Source organism: Arachis duranensis, chromosome 2 (genome assembly GCF_000817695.3).
Source record: "Arachis duranensis cultivar V14167 chromosome 2, aradu.V14167.gnm2.J7QH, whole genome shotgun sequence".
Classification (NCBI taxonomy): domain Eukaryota; kingdom Viridiplantae; phylum Streptophyta; class Magnoliopsida; order Fabales; family Fabaceae; genus Arachis; species Arachis duranensis.
The window spans coordinates 922,519-944,203 of NC_029773.3; the positions used below are offsets into that span (position 1 = coordinate 922,519).

The 21,685-nt window shown below is 28.8% G+C and overlaps 1 protein-coding gene across 1 annotated transcript; it reads right to left on the reverse strand.

Annotated features, from left to right (window-relative positions):
• Positions 1-1,266: 1,266 nt before the first annotated feature.
• Positions 1,267-13,497, reverse strand: LOC107472630 (very-long-chain aldehyde decarbonylase CER1). The gene is made up of 8 exons (XM_016092137.3): positions 13,360-13,497; positions 12,413-12,636; positions 10,089-10,321; positions 9,671-9,890; positions 4,714-5,089; positions 3,305-3,613; positions 2,409-2,504; positions 1,267-1,702 (listed from the first exon to the last, which is right to left on the reverse strand). Exons 1-8 carry the CDS (start codon positions 13,417-13,419, stop codon positions 1,352-1,354), a joined length of 1,869 nt encoding a protein of 622 aa, XP_015947623.1. The 5' UTR covers positions 13,420-13,497; the 3' UTR covers positions 1,267-1,351.
• Positions 13,498-21,685: the final 8,188 nt, after the last annotated feature.

A 21,685-nucleotide genomic window follows, 5' to 3' on the forward strand; every position in this document is an offset into this window, starting at 1 on the left:
AATACTATGAATAAAATTAGAAGCATAAATTGAATATTAACATTGAGTGAAAATGGTAACAATACATGAGTAATGAATTCAAAGAATGAACTCAACCTCTCTCACCCAAATTAAAGTTCAGTACATATGAATTAACTGTCTAAAAGTGAAAACAAAACAGAAAACAAATAACCCATTAAGCAGTTTCTTTAACAGTTTCTTGATCACTCTTATGGTCAATTACTTTGCTATCCTCAATAATATGGTGGCTGGAGAGAGAGATGAAAAGGGTGTCTTAAAAAAATGGGAGTAAAGGGAAAGATAAAGATATTTATTGGATATTTGACCTCTATAATTTTATTTATATAATATTTATATTTATATATTTATTATCAGTGTAATACTATATAATTAATAAATATTATTATTTTTTGTCAGTATTTTATCAACAAAAATTTATACTCTTATTTATAAGTATTTATATAGATAAAACATATAATTTGTATTTATATTTATTCGAATTTATCCACTTAAGTCAATATAATTTATATTTATATTTATCAAAATTTATACACATAAATTAATAAAAAATTTATTTATTGAACATAAATTGATACTTGTACTAGCTAAAATTAATAAAAAAATATAATTATCAAGAGTTTTTGATTTATTATATCTAAAAATACACTATTATTTTAACAATAATTAATAAATATTAATTAAAGTAATTTTAAGTTGTTTGAATTGATTTTCAATAATATTAAAAGACAATAATATCTAAATTACTTTACTACATAACATAATCATATACATGTAATTACACATTTATTATATCTAAAATTATATCATTATTCCAACAATAATAATTAATTAATACAAAATAAAATAACTTTAAGTTATTTGGATTAATTTCTTATTATCTTCCAAACATTATTGTATTTATTCTAACATGGTTCCCATATTGTAATTGAAATTTGAAAGGCAACATATAAATATATTGATTGAAGTAGATCTCGGATGTACATACATACATAATATATAGATATAGATAACTACCACCAAATATCCAGCCATCAATCACTTGCTTATAATTAATTAACTTCAGCACAATACATAGCATACCATACTTAATTTGATTGTAAATAAGAAAAGTAAGGCAATAACTATCGAAAATATTTGGTAACCAAAGAAAATCAACCAAAAACAGTCATAACTTGTCTTATTTAATATTCATTAATTGTCGCAACAATTAATAAATGCTAAATAAGGCAAATTTTGGCTGTTTTTTTTGTCTACCTAGCATTACCTGGGAATAATACCCAGCCACAAAGCATTGATTATATTAATTAAGTATATGGGGTAATATAATTAATTAAGTAATTGTATGATTAGGGACATTGAGAGGTTGGAAACCATGTTGAAGAGTTGCATTCCAAACCTTGTCAATGTTGTGCATAGTGTAGCCACATTCATGTTCATTCCATGCTTCTAATGAGTGTACTATTCCAGCTATGCGCCATGCACTCATCACCCTCCTTGGCAACCAATCCTCGCAAGAGTGAAGATTTTCAACAGAATTTGGAGCAACCATTGATGGGGTGTAATGGTATGAGCAATCTTTTCGGTATTTCTTTGGAGGGAACTGAGAGTATGGAATAAATAATGTTCCTTTTGGTGCCTTCATCTCTTCCTCTTTTGTCAATCCTTCCCCCACTAACCATACCTTTATATATCCAATAAAATTAATTCAAATTATTGAAATATAAGTAATCAAGTACCTTAGAATAATTTCAACTTATAAGTTGAACATCCAAAAGTAAAAAAGAAGTAAATTTGGGTTATTATAACAAAATAAAGTTTAATTACTTCAATAGGTCTCTGATTTTTTGTCCCGCAGATATTTTTGTTCCTGACCATTAAAAAATACTTTTAAGTCCCTAATCTTCACAAAACTTGGACGGATCAGTCCCTGACGGAGGCATTTGGACGGATCAGTCCTGACGGAGACATTTGGACGAGAGACTGATCTGTCCAAATTTTGTGAAGGTCAGGGATTTAAAAGTATTTTTCAATGGTCAGGGACGAAAATGTCCGCACGACAAAAGGTCAGGGACCTATTTGTCCTTTTCTCTAATTACTTTGTCGCTCCCTACAAATTTTACTGAATTTTTAATTAGATTTCTATAAATTTTTTTATAGGTCCTTGTATCATGTTAGATTTTATAATTAAGTCATTGTCATAACAAAAATGCTAGGATCAACAGAAAATATTTCGCTAATTCTAATATTTTTGTCATCATGATAAGAACATAGTTACAAATTTAATATCGTATAAAAATTCAATTAAAAAAAATGTATAGAGATATAATAAAAAATTCGATAAAATTATAAAAACCGACAGAGTAATTAGCCTCTAAAATAATTATTACCGTCTGAGTGTAATTTAGGCCAATGACCAAATTAGCTTCAGAGCTGTTAAACGACTTCTTGAGCTTCACATAATCATCCTCATGCATTGTAGCAACCTAAAACAAAGTTAACAGAATAGAGAAGGCTTTAGATTTAAAATCTCAAAATAAATATCATCGCATTGAAAAATTAATGTATTTAAATATTGTATAAAAATTTTAAAATTTTAGATAAGTTATATGCAAATTAGGGATTACTCTTATAGGGTATGTTCTGCAGATAGAAATGTGAGTCCAATATATATAGGACCCAAAAAATTTAATGCAACGGGTAGGAGATTAGCTACTAATTTATGAGTTTAATTATATATCCAAAATATTTTGTATCTAAATATATTAATTTTTGGATAATATACCAAAAACAAAGTCCAACATTTGTCTTAAAACACATAAATAAAAGATATACAAATTTAATTCAGAAGCTAACTAATTAACTATCGATTAATAAAGCGGGCTTATTTGAAGATAAAAAATAATACATGTACAAAAAAAAAATAGTTATTATATATTTATATATAAATATATGTAATATATAATGAATAAATATGTATGTTATTTAACTCATTTTAAATATATATATTTTATATAAGTAGTTGATTTAGTAACTAATATTTTGTGTATACGTAACATAATTATTTAAATTAATCACTATATATTTATATATAAATATATGTGTTATTTAATTTATTTTAAATATATATTTTATATTTTAATATATATTTTATCTAAGTAGTTGATTTAATAACTAATTTTTTATGTACATGTAACATAATTATTTAAACTATATATGTACACAGAAAATATTTTTAAAATTACTATTTTTTAAAAAATGAAGAAAAATTAGAAAGTTGGCTGACCTTAATGCCTTGTTGGCACAATTTGAAGGCAATGGCATAAGCAACCTTGTTAAGTTTTCCCCTAAGTAAAACTTGAGTTGTTCCTTTAGGAATGGTGTTAAGAACAAGAGCAACTACAAGGCTACTTCCATCAACAATTTTCACTTTTAGCTTTGGATGCCTACTAACATATAAGCCTCCATATATGTTGAGTTCTTCTCCTTGATTCATTAGGCCTAGGCTCACCACTTTTGTGCCTTTTTTGTCTGCTTCCAAAATTGCTTCCTCAATCATTTTGTTGATAGCCACATTTTGCCATTGCATCAAGTACTACACACAATCAAATAAATAAATGATTTGGAAAAAATAAGTTAACCAAGATTTTTTTTTAAGAGTTCAACGGATATTAATTATTAAAAGGGTAAAGTACTAAATTGGTCTCCTATGTTTAGACGTAATTCTGTTTTGATTCCTAAGGTTTAAAGTGTCATATTTGAATGCAAAAAAGTTTCATTTAGCATCAACTTAGTCCCATAGTGGGGTTAAAGTTAAATCATTAACGGAATGTCCTACATAGCAATCGTAGAAGACAAAATCGATAATCTGGAGAACAAGTACCAGCTCCAGAGGCACAAAACCAATCGTTGATGCATCAATACATTTATTTATCATTCTCTTTAGTTCTATAGAAAATATTTTATTTATATTATAAAAAAAATAATAAATAAATGTATTGATGCATCAACGTTGATTTTGTGCGTCTAGAACTTGTACTTATTCTCCAGATTATCGATTTTATTCTTGTACTATTATTATGTAGAATATTCCGTTAATTATTTAACTTTGACCTCACTGTGGGACTAAATTGATGCTAAATGAAACTTTTTTGGATTCAAATAGAACACTTTAAACCTTAAGGATTAAAACAGAATTATGCCCAAACATAAAGGATCAATTTAGTACTTTACTCTTATTAGAAAAAAAATCAAGTTATGAACATAAATATATATTAAGATTTCTTTGTAATGTATTTTGTGCTCACTTTTTTCCAATTTTAATGTAGATAGAGATAATCAGATTGATCTACTCATTTCAGTTTGTAGGGTTATTTGTTCTATATATTAAAAACTTCATAAATATTTAGTAATAAAAAAAAATTAGTCAAAAAATAGTTAAAATTTATCTTATTTTATTATAACAATTAATAAATACTAAATAAAATAAGTTCTGACTATTTTTTTTTTAGTATTATCTTAAAAAATTTAACCTCTTGTTAACAATTCAATATACAAAATCAGTTTATATACTAAAATATATTGACTTGTAAATGTACCAGTTTTTTAATAAACAAATGTTTCAAACTGAAAGAAATAACGTATTAATTAGAAGTGCATGTTATATGTAACCCAAAATATCATATTTAGTCATACCTGGACACTGTACTTTGGGATTGCCCAAGTTTGAAGGTTAAGTTTGTGCAATCGGTTCCTCTCAACAATGAAGGTTCGACCATAGACCCATGTGAGGGTCATGGACCATGCTGTCACGGGCCACATCAACCACAAATACCATTTCGTCGCGAAAGGGTTCGAAGCCAAGTACGCAAACCCGAGCCGAAGATGGTAGATCGACTCGGGTTTTGTGAGATGTGTTATATGTACCACTTCTGGTATTTCTTCGCGGCGACTTAGCGCTTTGATGTGTAAGTCGTCGGAAGATTTATCAGTGGTGTTGTAGATGTAATCATAGAGTGGCATGAAGAGAGAGTAATTTGTTCTGAATTGGGTGTGGTGCAAAGAATGAAATCTGAAAATAATGTTATAGATAATACATGATTAGAAGAGAAATATTTTTGTTTTAGAATTCATTAGCTTGTAATCATAGAATGAAATAGAGTGAAATTAACAATTAATTTTAGATAACAAAGCGATGTGTTTCAATAAATAGCTACACATAAAATAAGGAGTAATATTCCAAATACAAATCAATTCTCACTTGAAACTTTTGATAAAAAAAATAAATCTGTCTCTTTTTTTATAGTATTAAATCAGTCTCTGTGTTATCGTAGATCGAAATTTTATTAAGAGTTTGTGATTGGCTAATGAATTATTGTATATATAAGGTAAAATTAAAATTTTTGACATTTATGTAAGTAGAATAATAAACTAATTACTAAACCAACTTGATTAAGATTTTTCATATCTTATGAAAAAAATTAGTATTTTTATTTTAATTTTATCTTTTAAAATGATAAAAAATAATAAAATAAATTATTATTTTTATTTATAAATATTTTAAATTTTGATAAACTTTATCTAAAAAAATAAAATTAAAATTATACTTATAAAAAATAAATTTAAACTGATAAAAATATAAAAATACTGAAACGCTAAAAACTTATAAAGATTTTTTCAATTATTTCTTTCGCAAACTTTAGTTTCATCTTCAAACTATCCTATCCAAGGTAGAGAAAATCGAGATTTTATGTAAAATAAAAAAAGTAAATAAAAAACGTAAAACTTAAAATCTTAACAAGATTTAAATCGTAAAATCGTCAAATTTAATACAAATTTTGTAAAATTGATAAACTCATTTAAAATTATAATATCAAATGATTTTAAGAGTTAAATCGAGATTTTAGTTACTATAACCCTATCCTTAACCTTGATCAACCTAACCCCTATTCACATTTATCAATCTCATCACACTAGAGAGTTATAGCATCATCCACGTGACCTTTTAAGACATCGCCAGTAACCAAATTCGTGAAAGACACATCCTCTCTCAGGGAACTTTTATCAAACAACTTCCTTGCATCACCCACCCAATTCACCAACATTAGTGTGCATAGCAATAATCGACGTGGAGTCCAAACTTGATGATTTGTTAGTGTTCACAATAGTCATGGTTAGAAATAATAGTTTATATTAAATTACATGACTTATCAGCATTTAGAATATTCATAGATAAAAATAATAATTTATACTAAATTTTAATTGTTATAAAGGTTTAATAAAGTTTAAACTCAAAATGTTAATATTCTAAATTTAAGAGATAATATCCAATTTAATTTTTAAATTTACAGATAAGTCTTAATTTAATTTTTAAAATTTTAATTATTTTTATTTATTCTCTAAATTTTACAAATAGGATTTATGTTAGTCTCTGAAATAATTTTCGAGGCATAGACATTAATGAATATTGACGTAGATAATTGGATGCCACACTTGATTCTGCAAAACAATATCGTTCTAGTTTTGACATTTAAATAGTCAGAAAAACAGCATCATAAGTGGTATTTATTAAAAAAAATTTGTTCAGAACAAGTAATTTTTTGTCCTTTTTAAACGTCAAAACCAAAATTGCATCATTTTACATGGGGCTGTCAAACTGGCAAGTCTGGTCCATTTAGGCTGGCCCGTTAAACCCGTAGGTTAAATGGGTTGGACCGTTTAAGTCCACTTCATTCGCGAGCCATAATTTTTCAGTTCCGATCATTTATGATCAGTCCGATGGGTTAAACGGACCAGCCCGTTTATCCTTTTATTTTTTTTGAAAAATATTTTGATAAAAAAATATCACTTTTAGGTCTAAATTTTTTTAAAAATAATATTTTTTTGTTGATTGGTCGAATTTTCGGATCGAGTAAAAAAAATATTGGTTGAAAGTGCTACTTTTTAAAAAAAATATAAAAAAATAAACAGGCCATCCATTTATCCTGCGAGCTAGCTCGTTTAATCCGTCATTTTTTCGAGTTAATCGGGTTCAACACGTTTAACCCGAAATTTAAACGGACTTAATTTTAGAGGTAAAGCTCGCCCATTTAAATTGGTAAACGAACTGGCCCGATGGATTTGACCCATTTTGATAGCCCTAATTTTTTTACAAATTTATTTCAACGTGATATTGACTATTCATGTCAGTACTCTATTAACATTTGTGCATGGAACATTCTCCCAGAATCAATGTGTGTCATGTTTACAAAATTTAAAAATTAAATAAAAATGATTAAAATTTCAGAGATTAAATTAAAACTCACGTATAAATTTAATGACTAAGTTGAATATTAACTTTAAATTTAACTTTAAGAACTAAAAAAAAATGAGCCATTTTTAATTAAGTGGCACTCTATTTAACATATGTCATTTTTTAAATTTTTTTCAAATAATAGGACCTTTAAATTACAACAATGCGTGACTAAGAGCCTATTCGAGAAACTTTAAAAATTATTTTTCTGAGTTTTAGATTTATGAAACTTAATAGTATAGTCTAGTTTGAATAAACAACTAGCTTAATTAAGCTTTTTTTTAAAAAATAACTTAAACAATAAATGTTTATATTAAAAGTAGTTTATAAATAAATTATTTTGTATTTGGTTTTTTTTAGTTTTAAAAATACTTATTTTAAAAAAATATGATAAAAAAAATTTTTATTATGAGAGAAGTTATTTTTTAACTTCTTTATAAACACTTAAATAGTTTCTTAGAAAGCTATAATTTGATTTTAAAAATTGCACTAAATATTAATACTATTACAATTTTTCATAAGTCAAAAACTCAAAAAAGTAATTTTAGAAACTTTTCAAACGGACTTTAATATTTTGTGTAATTTGTAAAACCAAATTATAACTTTTTAAGAAGTTATTTAAGTGTTTATGGAGAAATAAAAAAAAATAGCTTCTCTTATACTAAAAAATTTTTTATTATATATTTTTTAAATAAATACTTTTAAAATTAAAAAATTAAACACAAAATAATTTATTTATAAACTAATTTTAATATAATTATTTATTATTTAAATATTTTTTAAATTTAATTAAATTATTTACCTAAATTAGACCTAAATAACGACCTTAATTAGTTCCTTAATTAGTTCCTAGGTAGAACATCCAAATATTGATCATTATTAATAACGTATGTTTATATGGAGCCGACATTTTTTGGAGAAAAAGCATGCACATTCCTGTTTGTTATTTTATGTCATACAAAGAATTAATATTTAATATTAGATTAAAATATCTGAATATGTAAACTCTTTGTTGGACCAACGAAAGCTACATAACCTATATATGTTTTGACCAATAACTAACTCCCACGAGAAACAATTAATATGATGTCTGGTAATTAATAATAATAATAATGTTTTTCTGTTGTTGTAGAAAGCTGCCAGCAGTGACAGTTAGGAGGCTCCTCAGAAACTGCATTTACTGAACACCCAACCTCGTGATATTTATATACTTCTATTTAAAAATTTAAATTTTTAGATAAATATCTTATGATATAATAACAGAAATTTGTATTAAAAAAATTGGAATTCAATTTTATTATCTGCTAAAAAAATAATTAACATAAAGTAAAAAAGTGATACCTACTAATTTACTGTAACTATAATTCTAAAAGCCTGATCGAATTGATCGATTTAATTGGATTAACTAAAAATCAAATATCTAACTGGATCAATTTAGTAAAAAAATCTGTTGTGAAAGATGGATAAAAAAAGTTTATAAAATAGGTAAAAAACATTTGATAAACCAATTGAAATAGATCTGATTTTTTGAGAAATTGATTAAATTATTTTTTTTAAAAATATTATGGTTCTCAGAATCAAATAGAACCAATCAGCAATAAATCGATTAAAAAATAAAAAAAATTAACAAAAAATTGATTGATTGATCCAACTGATACATTTTTTAATGGTTAACTATTTTAAAATAATAAAATATAAAAATAATTTTTATAAAAAATATATCTTTTATATATAAATATATTATTTTATTATATCCATTTTAATCCCAATTGAACATTTAAATTTTTGAATCTATAATTTTATTAATTCAATGAGTGATTCGATTTTTTTAAAGTTATACTACATGACCAACAAAATATATATTTTCACAAAGACATATTATTTTTCTATATCAGTATAATATTACATAACTAATAAAATTTATTATTTTTATCCGATACTTAGTTGACACTTTAAATTCTAACCACTAAATTTTAATAGTATAAACATAAAATATTAATTTCTTAATATTTGTCATGCATGCGATTAAACCTGGCCACTTTAAAACTTAGGATATTCGTGATGAGTAATTAAAGAAAAAAAGTAAATGTTCTTTTCGCTCTTTAACCATTTGTCCGATAGATTTTTTATTTTTTAAAAAATTTAAATATGTACATTTCAGTCTCTATTAATTTTGAGTAAATGTCTTTTCAGTCTTGGGTAATGTCTTTTTTGGTCTCTAATCAGAGACTGAAACATACATATATCAAAATAGATAGAAACCAATTTGAATTTTTTGATTTCTTAAAGGGTGAAAAGTACATCGAACAAATTATTAAGGACTGAAAATGACATTTATTAAAGAAAAAAAAAAAGACTTACGAAGGGGTGTAGAGGAGAAACTTGAGAGGAGGAAAGATGGAAAAGAGGGAATGGGGAAGGAGCTCGAAATTGCAGTGACCCATATTATTCATGAAATCAATGTATGTGACATACGCAACCATGGCCCCTACTGATGCTGTTTTTGTGAACACTACTGTCAGCTTTGGTATCGCAAACAGCATAAAATACGCTATGTGTTCTGCAAATGGATGGATCACAGCTGCAATCATTTTAACTTTAATTAATATATGTTTGATTTTTTATACATATAGTTAAAGTGAAAAATAAATTAATATTATCTAGTTGTAAGAGAGAAACATGTCCTAGAGAATGGAGTGGTCCGTCACTATGATAAGTAACCTTCAACAATAATAACAATGAGAGAATTAGTTAAGAGGATTGTTACTCTGCTACTCACAAGTAATGGGCTCGGTGACAACAGAAGAATGGTGATGAGAATGGTATCTGGAGTAAAGGAAATGATGATGAAGGGCTCTGTGGAGCCAATAATAAAGGAACTCCACTGGACCCGCATGGAGAAGGAACACCATAATAACTCCATCTGTTCTCCACACTGGAAGATGTGATGCCCCATTCAGTGTGTACGCTGCTAGGTAGTATAGAAACCCATTGAATATTATCTGGTCATCCCTGCATCCATGCAACCAACAATTGGATATTTTAAAATTAGAATCCCGACAAATCTCATTGAGAATCGATGCATGGCATTTAAGAATGTGTAGTAAAATAATGGTCTACAATTTTTAGGTTACCTACCCTATGAGTTCTGTTCACAACTTAAAAGTGTTATGAATACAAGTCTCACTATGCCAGCTACCCTCAACTAATAACAGTGAACAATTAACATCAACAATTACTATGGCTTCAAAGGGGGAAAAAATTATACAGCAAATCAATTTTTTTTTATATTTTTTCAATTCTACTTTTTGGAAGATTTAGAATTTAATATTGAACTTGAACACAAAATAAAAAATAAAATTAAAGATTCTAATCATATGTTTGATTTTTTTTTCTTTTCACTGCTAAAGATTGGAGTTTCATTTTCAAATCTCCAATACTTATTTAAGGAAATTCACGAGCTAATCATTAAACAAACTCAATTTAGTGGTATATTGATATTTTTGGCGCATCATAACATATGATGATACTACGATTTAATGATATAAGGGGAAAAAGTATCAAATCTTAAATAGGAAAACGAAAATAATGCACATGGTCCAGTTATTCTTCTCCGTGCAACGAAATGTACTATTCACGATGAATGCAAAATTTCTTTTTCGTATATAATGTGGGGGCAATTTCTATCTCCATTAATTCATAAACGAAAGAAAATAAATAAATAATATATTTTTAAATGGTCATAAATGTAACGTGGCTTCCAATTGTTGGTGGAAAAATCTACGAATATCTTCTTCCTTAAAAAATGTGATGCAAGTAAAAGAAGAATAAAAATATTATAATATTGGTCCAGGTAAAAATTAATTAACTATGTAGATCATATTATTAAACTTTTAAATTTTTTATCTTTCTAAGACAAAGTTTCTTAATTTAATTTAAATCTTTAATTATTGTATCTTATTATTAGAATAAATAAGGTACGGGTTAAGTTAATATTAATTAATTATACTAATTAATACTATCAGTAGGCAAAACATCTCACAATTAAGTGAATTTGTTAGAGGCATCATTTGGCCCACTAATAATAAGTTAATAACAGGCTAATAATGCGTCTATCTAATTAATCTAAAGAATAATTATATGGAGCATGGACATTTATAATTAAGTTAATAGATTTTAATATTATCTTAAAATTAATTGGGTTTAATTTAACCTAAAAATCAGAAATTCTGATGGATATCACTCATAAACTTTATAAAAGACTTTATCCTTACTGGATCCATTAAATATATAATTATTTATGTATTTTATTATGAGATATGTTAAAAAATTATTATCATTTATTATTTTTTATTATTATTTAGTTATCAATTTAATTTTTTTAATTTTGTAATTCAACAAGATACTTTATCTTATATTTTTAAACATTAATGGTTAACTAATGATCCCAAATAATAAATTTTGATAATTCTCTAATAATATTCCTCTTTCATTATATCATTAAGTTTTTGAGAGAAATTATTTATTTTATGATATATACTAAAACTTTATCGAAAAGTTTAAAGTTTAATTTTTTTTATTCCAAAATGAGAAAAAAAACCAATAAGACAAATAAAAAAATATTATGCAAAAAGTTTAAACAAATCTAAAGAAATTTTAGTTTGAGAGATGTGCTAGAAATATAATCTCATCCTACTTAAATTATAAGAAAAAGTAACTTACAATAAAATCGACTTATAATAATATTTCTAATAATTAAATAATATAAGATTTTGTGTTCATGCATGATGAGAGTTATATACCATAATAAAAGAATAAATGACCATTTGTATTCATAAAAGATAAAAACACTGACCTATGTACTCATATTAAATCGAAACTAACTTTGTACCTACATAAGATGTCTTTCGTGTGACAAAAATATTCTACGTGGCGCTCCAACCCTCCAAAAACAGAGTATTTTTGTGACACAAAAGGCATCTTGCATGGGTACAAGTTTAGTTTTGATTGAATGTAGGTACATATGTCAGCGTTTTCATCTTTTATGAATACAAATGGTCATTTATTCCACAATAAAATATAAAATATAAAATGACAAGTTACCAATCTCTTTCTCTATCAACTTGATCAAACTCAATTCCCTTGTCAACAATTATGGCATTGCCTTTAGCAGTTCGGTAACGAGAGAGTGTGATCCAAATCTGGTTGTGAAGCATCCTCCATAGCAAAAATGGCACAATCAGAAAAGTCGATATATCTCTTTCACTCTTATCCTTCACAAACATGCAATAAGTGCTATGAAACGCAAATGGTGCTAATACCAGATACTGCAAAATAAAAAAAATAAAAATTAGTTAGAATTTTTATTATATTCTAAAAAAATAATTCAGTGCATAAACATCACGCGTTAATGCAAAGTTCAAAAAAAGACAGCATTTAATAAAAAATATAATGTATACAACTTAAACTGATAATTATAGCTGAAATATGCCAATGAGTAATAGCTCAAATGGCATAGTCTCCCCATACTCAATAAAAAAATTGCGAGTTCGAATCTCATATTTTTGGTAAAAAAAAAATATATAGCTAAAATATATATGAAAATTTTTGAAAGGACAAAATATACGATGATAAAAGAAATTATGTCTGATAAAAGATTTTAAATTAAAGGTGATAGTCCCTACAAAATTTTTGTAATTCTGTCTAGTCATTATCCATTAAATATTTAAATGTGATGTAAATCATAAATCATACATAGATACCATTGTCTTGTATAGAATCTTGAGTTAGAAAAATGTGACAAGGTACAATAATATAGAAAAGTTGCGTAACATTGTCTTCATTGAACACAGTATGTAGTGTATGTATGTGACAAAACATTATTGAAAACAACACAGCATGTATGTGTTCATGTACTTTGATTGATCTCTTTGAAGATGAAAATAAACCCTAATTAAATTCATCACACACTGACAATAGTGTTGGTGGGTGGGTGCATATAAATGAACCAAAAATATATAACATCTATTTTGAGATATATATAAGATAACCTTAAAGCTTCCAAGAGGCTTCCATGGCCAATCAGTGAGTATTCCAGGCCTTGAAGCCATTGCTTAATTTATTTGGGGAGAATAATAATGAAGATAGATAGTAAGTAGTGTTCTATTTCAATCTCAGGTCTCTGAATACAAAAGAAAATGGAGTGTGATGGCTTTTATTTATAGATGGAACTTGTTTGAAAGAATGCTAGTTCATGTTGGAATGGGTGGGTGATTTTATCTTTTTACCCTTTAGGGGGTTAATTATTAATTTAGTACTTGAAAGATTTAGTTGCTGACAAAAAAATTTTTAAAAGAAAAAAATATTTAAAAGATGTTATTGATAAAATAATTCTGAATGATTTAAAAATACGTCAAAATAAACTAATAAATATTATACTTTTTGTAAGTAATAAAAAAACTTTTCTATTAGATCTAAATTTTTGTAACAATATTTGAATAAATATTTAAAAGATGTATAAACAAATTTAAAATAAAATTTGATCTCAATTTTTTTTTAAATGTGTGTCATTCACAAAAAAAAAATTAAAAAATTACTTGGCAAAAAAATTATCAATTTTAAAGATAAAAAAATTTTATTTTTTAATAATAATTCTAAAAATTTACATTAAAATTTAATCTCTAAAATTATTTTTTTAAATACATATTTAATATTTAGTTTTTTTATCGTACTTTTAAATCTTTTAAAGATTTATTTATTATTATCATTTTTTTGGGATTCGTTTTATTAGCAATGCAAATTTTTTGCTACCATTTTATTAGTTTATTCTACCTTTTACTATACCTTCAATAATAACGGGTAAACCGCTAAAGTCATCCTGTTTTTTAAAAAGTTGACAAAAATATCTTTTATTTTAGATAACCATAAAAATAATTTTAAAATATTATAAAATATGATAAAAATAATTAAAAAATATTTTTTTATAAATGATAAACAATTTTTATATTTAACAAACTGTTTATATAATTGATTTAAAATTTTGTAAAAATATTCGAATAATTATTTAAAACATACATTAAAAATAATAAAATTCAATCACCATATATATTTTTATCTTTTTCTTATAAATTAACAAAAAAATTGCAAAAAATTACTTAGCGTAAAATTACTAATTTAAAAAAAATCCCAATTTTTAATTGTAATTACAAAAATTGTATCAAAATTCAATCTTTAAAATATTTTTTGTAAATATATATTTAACAATTGAATATTTTTTATCGCGTTTTACAACGTTCTAAAAATATTTTTGTCATTAATGAAAATAAAAGATATTTTTAGCAACATATTTAAAAATTGGAGGTAATTTTAATAGTTCACAACAATAATAATTTACCAACCAATCTTAGCAGCCACATTATGAACCATCACATGGGTAACAAGGCAATGTAATGCTTTTCATTTTCCACAAAATAATAATCCATAATTGATGCATATATGATAATCCATAATACTCACTATATGACTTTCCTGAATTTATTTCCATTCGTAACTGTTACGGTGGGTAACCGAAGATCAATAGATTAGATGACGTTGGTTGGCCCAATCGTTCACGGATGGTAGTCTCCGAGCTGGTTCGCGCGCTGGAGCCTCCTTCCGACTTGTGTGCGTGAGTGAATGGGGGGTGGTACCTGTAAAGACACTCCGATGCCTAAGTTAGCAAGGGTGTTAGCAGGTCTAGAGAGTATTGGGCTTAAAGATACCTGAGGGGTGTTAGTGTATTTATAGTGGTGAGCCAATAACCACCGTTGGAGTAGTGTCATATCTTTAGGGTGTTAACCGTCCCATTATCTTAGGGAGGTTAAGATATAGCTTAATGAAGCGGTTGGAGAGATTTTAGGGGCGGTTACTCATTTGAATGAGTGTTTATCTGTCAGCTAATCTCATGCCCGACTTCTTTAGAACAAGTCGTAGTCAATACCGACTTCTTGACACTAAGTCGGTGTGTAGTAAAGCTCAATCCTTTGGACTAAGCCTTTCTTTTGGACCTGTGCCTTTATTATTTGGTCAGGGTATGAACAGTAACCAAATTGAGATATGCTATGATTTCTTGTTGGTAGCATGATCATGTTGAGAAAGTGAGATTCGTTAATATAGCACGTGTTTTAATTGTTGAGAGTTTTTTAATTTTAATTTAGTTGGAAATTTTTTAAATAAAATAAAAACATTAGTCGTCCTTTATATTATTTTTTATAAAGAAAATGTTTTTAAATATATTCAGAAAAGATTTAAAATCTTGTTTACATTTATGAATAACAACTTTTAGAACTTATTATAATATTGGAACTTTATTTAACAAATTAAACTTCCTACTGAAATAGTTGAAAGAAAAAAAAGTTGTTGGAATAGGGAAGCAAGCTAACATGCTATGTTGGATTGTTGGTAGGACCGAGATTGTAATATAGAATTAATGAATTATGAGATATGAGTTATTATCATTTATTGGCCTCACCAAATTTCGGTATGGGTTGGAACCAAGACTGCAGAATGGAGCCATTTTAATTAAAATCTACTTGCACACTAAGTATATAATATAAGTAAATAGTAAAATTAGTTTTTTAAGAATTATTTATTTTTTAAATTAGTCTGTACAATTTTTTTAAATAAATTTATTTTTTAAAAATTTTAAGTTAATTATTTTGGTTATTTTGTTATTTTTATTGTTAATGGTGTCAAAATTTGTGATGTAATACATTAAGTGGTAATATAATAACACATATTTTGTAATCTTAATTAGTGCTAACATGATAAATTTATGTAATTAAATTAAATCAATCCTAAATTAAAATATTTTAATACCTCAAGTTTTTTCTTAAATTAAATTTTGATTTGATCTAATTTTATAAATTTATCATGCTGATAATCAATTAAGACCCTCATATGTGTGTTGTAATATCAGCTAACGTGTCTTATTAACAAATATTAACATCATCAATAATAAATAATTAATTTAAAATTTTTAAAAGATAAATTTGATTAAAAAATATTTTGAAAACTAATTTGAAGAACAAATAATTTTTAAGAAACGAATTTGATGATAATTTTTTTATATAATATATATAGGTACATTTTATATTAGACTACTATAATTAAGTTACTACAAACTCCTTACTCCTTTAAAAGACCTGAACCTCCTAATGATGCTGAGGCAGTTCCAATGCTCAGAAAGAAGCCAATGCTCAGGAAGACAAGACTGTTTCGAAAGAGCTCTATGGATTATTTTTACCAGCCAGTCAATACAACCCCATGCATCGCCACTCTTAGATCTTATGAGAAAGAATTTCCACCTTTAGTGACCTAGACTGATGAAAAGAAAATCACTAGAAGACATGTGATTCCTCAGGGAATTACTCCACATAGACATCAAGCAACAAACTCCTCAAGAGAAAGTACTCAATTGGCACACAAACAATGCAGTCAGCCAAAATAAAGTACTACTCCGAATAGATTACACCCTTGATGTTCTCGTGGAAAAGACTGAAGGTCTTTCAGCACAACTAGGTTATATGGCAGAACAAGTTGCTGAACTCAGAAATCGACTCTTTGTGCAAGTTTCTCAACTTGATCAAGAACTCAAGACCTATATTGACAATAGGTACTTCGACACAGAATTCCAAAAAAAAATTGAGAGCAGGATCAAGTCAAGGCACAACTTCGACAAATTGAGATGGATAAAAGCAAAGCAGCTGTACCTCAAGCACTGGCTATAGACCCATTATCCATGTATCCTAAACCATATCCCTCGTATTCGCCTGTTTTATTCTCCTCAACATATTCACCACCAGAAACCCCAGATTATGAATCTATTTTGAAATCTACCTACCATTTAGCCAGACAAGCAAACACCAAAAAATTCATCTCTCTCCAAGGACGGCGTTATTCATCTCAGTCTCAGCCTTCTCATCAACCCAAGCCTCATCCTTCTTGGAAACCAGAAAAATTTTTTAAAGAAGAAACATCTTTTGATGTTCCTACAAAAAATAAGGGCATCAAAAAAGGATCACCTGTCCCAGGACGATCAATTAACACCCTTACTTTGGACAATTATCACACAATGAAGAAACCACTGAAGTATCTGAGGATGAAACTGCTGAAATCAGTGAAGAAACAGATGAATGGTCCGAAGAAGACTACGAAGCAGACCTTTCAGCAATAGCCATGGTCAACCTTGTAGAAGAAGAAGAACAGGAAGAGATAACCTCTGAAAGAGATGAACTAACATCTTCATCTAGTCATACACAGACAGGGTCATTTGAAGTCAAAACTTCCAACAAATAGTTCACCTTTGATGATATCCCACCAGCAAGATACAGAGAAAGGCTAAATAAATTTAGTGCCTGGATTGAAACCACCATGGCCAATCCAAACCTTTCAAGCACACAAGTCCTTGTAGATTTCATAAATCGGATGAATGGCAATCTTCGAGAATGGATAAATAACCTTTCTGAGTATGAAAGACTCCAGCTTATTAATGGTACATCTTCACAGTTTCTAGGAATAATACATCAAAAATTTCTAGGAGACATTACAATCATCCAGAAAAAAAATTCTCAAGAATACTTTGAAATGAAGTGCTGTTCACTCAACAGAAAGGACTTGGAGAGACATTATAAGAAAATGGCCGCTAAATATTATCCTCTTGGAGGAAATAATAACCTGCCACTTAAACAAGTCTTCATGGCATCCTTGCCAGATGAACTTCAGCCAGAGTTACAGCGAATGATGATGACTCTTCGCAAAGAGGTGGCTACCACTACCATTGAAGAAATATATCAGTTAGCTCTAGCTGCTTTGAACAAATTGTGTAAACAACAACAAATGTTCAAACAGCTCAACAAAAACTTAGGTAAACTCAAAGGGACATGCAATAAGTCCTACTTGAAGATCAAGTGCAAAGAGCTAAGCACATGTGAATGTAAGCAAAAAAAAAAAAAAAGACACATTGACAACTGCCAGCCAGAACATTTCACCAGAAGGCATTCAGACGAGGAAGAAAGAAGCAAAAATACCGTTATTTCAAGAGAAAAAAATCTCATACTAAGTCAAACAGATGCTTCATTTGTGAAAAACAAGGACACTTTGCTAAATCATGTCCTCATAAGACAAAGAAGGAGATAAAAATTCTTCAGTCCTTAATAGATGCAGCTTCCATCGAAGATGAAGAAGGTCTTGAGTCAGTACTTGAAGAACAAGAAAGCAAAGATGGGGAAACCGAATATGTCTTCCAAGACTCTGATTCAGAAGAAGACCTCCCACCAAAAAGGTCAATCTTTTCTATATCTTCCATTGCTCCATCACCACAAGAATTTCTAAAGAATCAAACTTCCCAGAAGAAGAACTTGGATACCTTGGATCCTTAGGACTGAAACAGATTGATGGTACTTCTCGTCCGCATTTCGATTTAAAAGTCAAGACATTTGTCTATGACAAACCAACAAAGGCTGTTGCACTAATGGATACTGGATCTTGTGCCATTGTCGTGAGACCACATGTCTTACCAAAAGAAATGTGGGCACCTTTTTCTCAAAGGTTCACAGCAGCTAACAGTGAAATCTTCACCATCAATCTTATCTCCAAAAAATCCATTGGTTTAGAAATATTTGCAGGCTAGACCACTTGGCTTAGGGTACTGGGAAGCTATCTCCCAGACAAAGATATTCTGTTCGGTTTTGATGCATTTTTTCGAACCCATAGACTACATATCAAACTCACTGGCCTAAGTTACAAAGGGCAATTTTTGCTTTTTACAGAGATGCAAAGCATTCTTTAAATCCAAGAAGCTCCAGAAGAATATAAGGAGATCCAGCAACGACTCCTTAGTGCTTGTTATGATAGTCATGATCAATTCAACCACCCTGCATCTTTGTGGAAGAATCCAGAATTTTATGTCCGCCTCCCTTTCAAAAAGAATGAGGACATCAACCCAACAAAGGCCATGCATTCAGGAATGAATCCTGAAGATATTAACTTGGCAAGAGCTGAATGTGCAGCCCTTCTTGTTCAAGGACTTATTGAACCAACCAATTTTAACTGGGCATGTCAAACATTCTATGTTGAAAAAAAGGGTCAAGCAGAATAGAAAAAGGAAGAGGCTTGTTATTGATTATAAGCCACTTAATGTCTTTTTGCAAGATGACAAGTTTCCTCTACCAAAAATATCAGTTATTACACAGAGATTAGGTGGAGCAGAAATATTCAGCAAGTTTGATCTAAAGGCTGATTTTTGGCAAACTGGACTCCATCCTGAGGACAGATACAAAACAACATTCTATATCCCTGAAGCCCAATATCAATGGACAGTAATGCCATTTGAACTCAAAGTAGCCCCATCTCTTTTTCAAAAGGCCATGACCAAAATCTTTGAACCCATATTACACTCCACACTTATTTACATTGATGATATATTACTGTTCTCAAAAGATAATGAAGCCCACAAGGCGCTCCTGGCCCAATTCACTCAAATTATCAAAGATCAGGGAATCATGCTATCAGCAAAAAAGAGCTCTATTGCCAAGAAAAAAATTGAATTCATTGGGATGGTCTTCGAAAATGGATTCTTTCAACCAGAAGATCATATTGCCAAAGAATTAATCAATTTTCCTGACGAAAATATGACGGTCAAACAAGTCCAACAATTTTTAGGAATTGTTAACTACATCAGGGACTTTATCCCAGATGTGACCAGACACACCAGCCGGCCGTCAAAACTCCTGAAAAAGAATCCCCCACCATGGAAACTTGAGTAAACCACAGCTGTCAAGATCCTGAAGAAGATAGCACAAGACCCCCTCCTTTAAAGATTCCCAGTACGGGAAAAAGAATATTGCAATCAGATGCTAGTGATGAAGTCTGGGGAGCTGTGCTACTTGAAGAAATTGATGGAACAAGACATTACTGTGCGCATGCTAGTGGACAGTTCAAAGAATCTGAAAAACATTATCATGCCACTTACAAAGAGAATCTTGCTGTCAAAAGAGGAATAGAAAAATTCAATTTCCACCTCATTTCTTATCATTTCACTGTTGAAATGGATAACACCTCTTTCCCATCAATGCTGGAGATAAAAAAAGATCTTACCAGACTCTCAACTCCTGCAATGGAAAAATTAGTTCTCTCGCTAGAAATTCGAAGTGAGACACATAAAAGGCCACAAAAACACACTTGCTGATTTTCTATCCAGACCAACCAAAGAACCACTCCCCAAACCAATCAATTACATTTGCATCATGAGCACATACAATTTTTCATACACCATTCCATTCTTTAATTGTCCACTTCACAGGAGTCTATACAAAAGAAATATTGGTCCTTTTTCTCTCAAAGCAAAACCTCAGATAGAGTTCCAAATAGATTGTCTAGCCAGACAAATTTTGTTTTACTGGCTACACCAGCTCCTTATCATAACCCAAATCCATCCAAATCCAAAGTACTTTAACATGGATACCCCTGTTTACACTATACCAATAATCCAAGGACCTATACTAAAGAAAATGATGTGGTATATCTGGGCTCTGTCATCCATGTATAATGTGCTATCATAGTGCCACTCTTTTTTGTATATCACATCCTGTGTAATCGCACCCAAGTCCATTCTCATTTAGTCCGGTTATTCTCTATGTATGCCCCACTTGACGCATGAAGAGGAATGTTATATAATATGCTCGACCGGCATCAACTATGGGATAAATCCTTTAAGGCAAAATGGAAATTATGTTGTTTTATTACCTTACAGAGGAATTATTTTATTGGAGGAGATCCACACACCATGAACAATATTGATATTGTTGGATACTCTACCATATGGCCCACGGATGAAAAGATAGTCCTAAATGCCCTGGCCAAATACCTTTGTCAACTTTGGCAACCTGAACTATATTGAGAAAGAGATATAGTTGAAGGACTCCCATTTCAAATAGATGTTCCGCCAATAACTCTCCAAGAGTTTCAGTCCAGATTCATTACTTTAGGAATAATTAATCAATTTGGACAATACTCTTTTTATGCTCCAAAAGATCAGCCTAGCACGTCTGCACATACTCCAAACACCGAAGAAGATCTAAATTCTGAAGATTTAAACGGAAGAGTATATACCTTACCACCAAATCCAACCAGAATTGATGCAGGAATACCCAATGACGCTGAAGGCCCATACTCAGATCCATATGACCCATATTTGCAAGATGCCCAAGATCTAAATGAAGGAAACACTGAAGACCCGTATCTACAAGATCTGGATATGGATCTTAGAGCTGTCAATCTGGCTTCTGAAGACACATCATCCTTCTCAGATGGTGATGGGACTCTTCTAGAAGACTATTT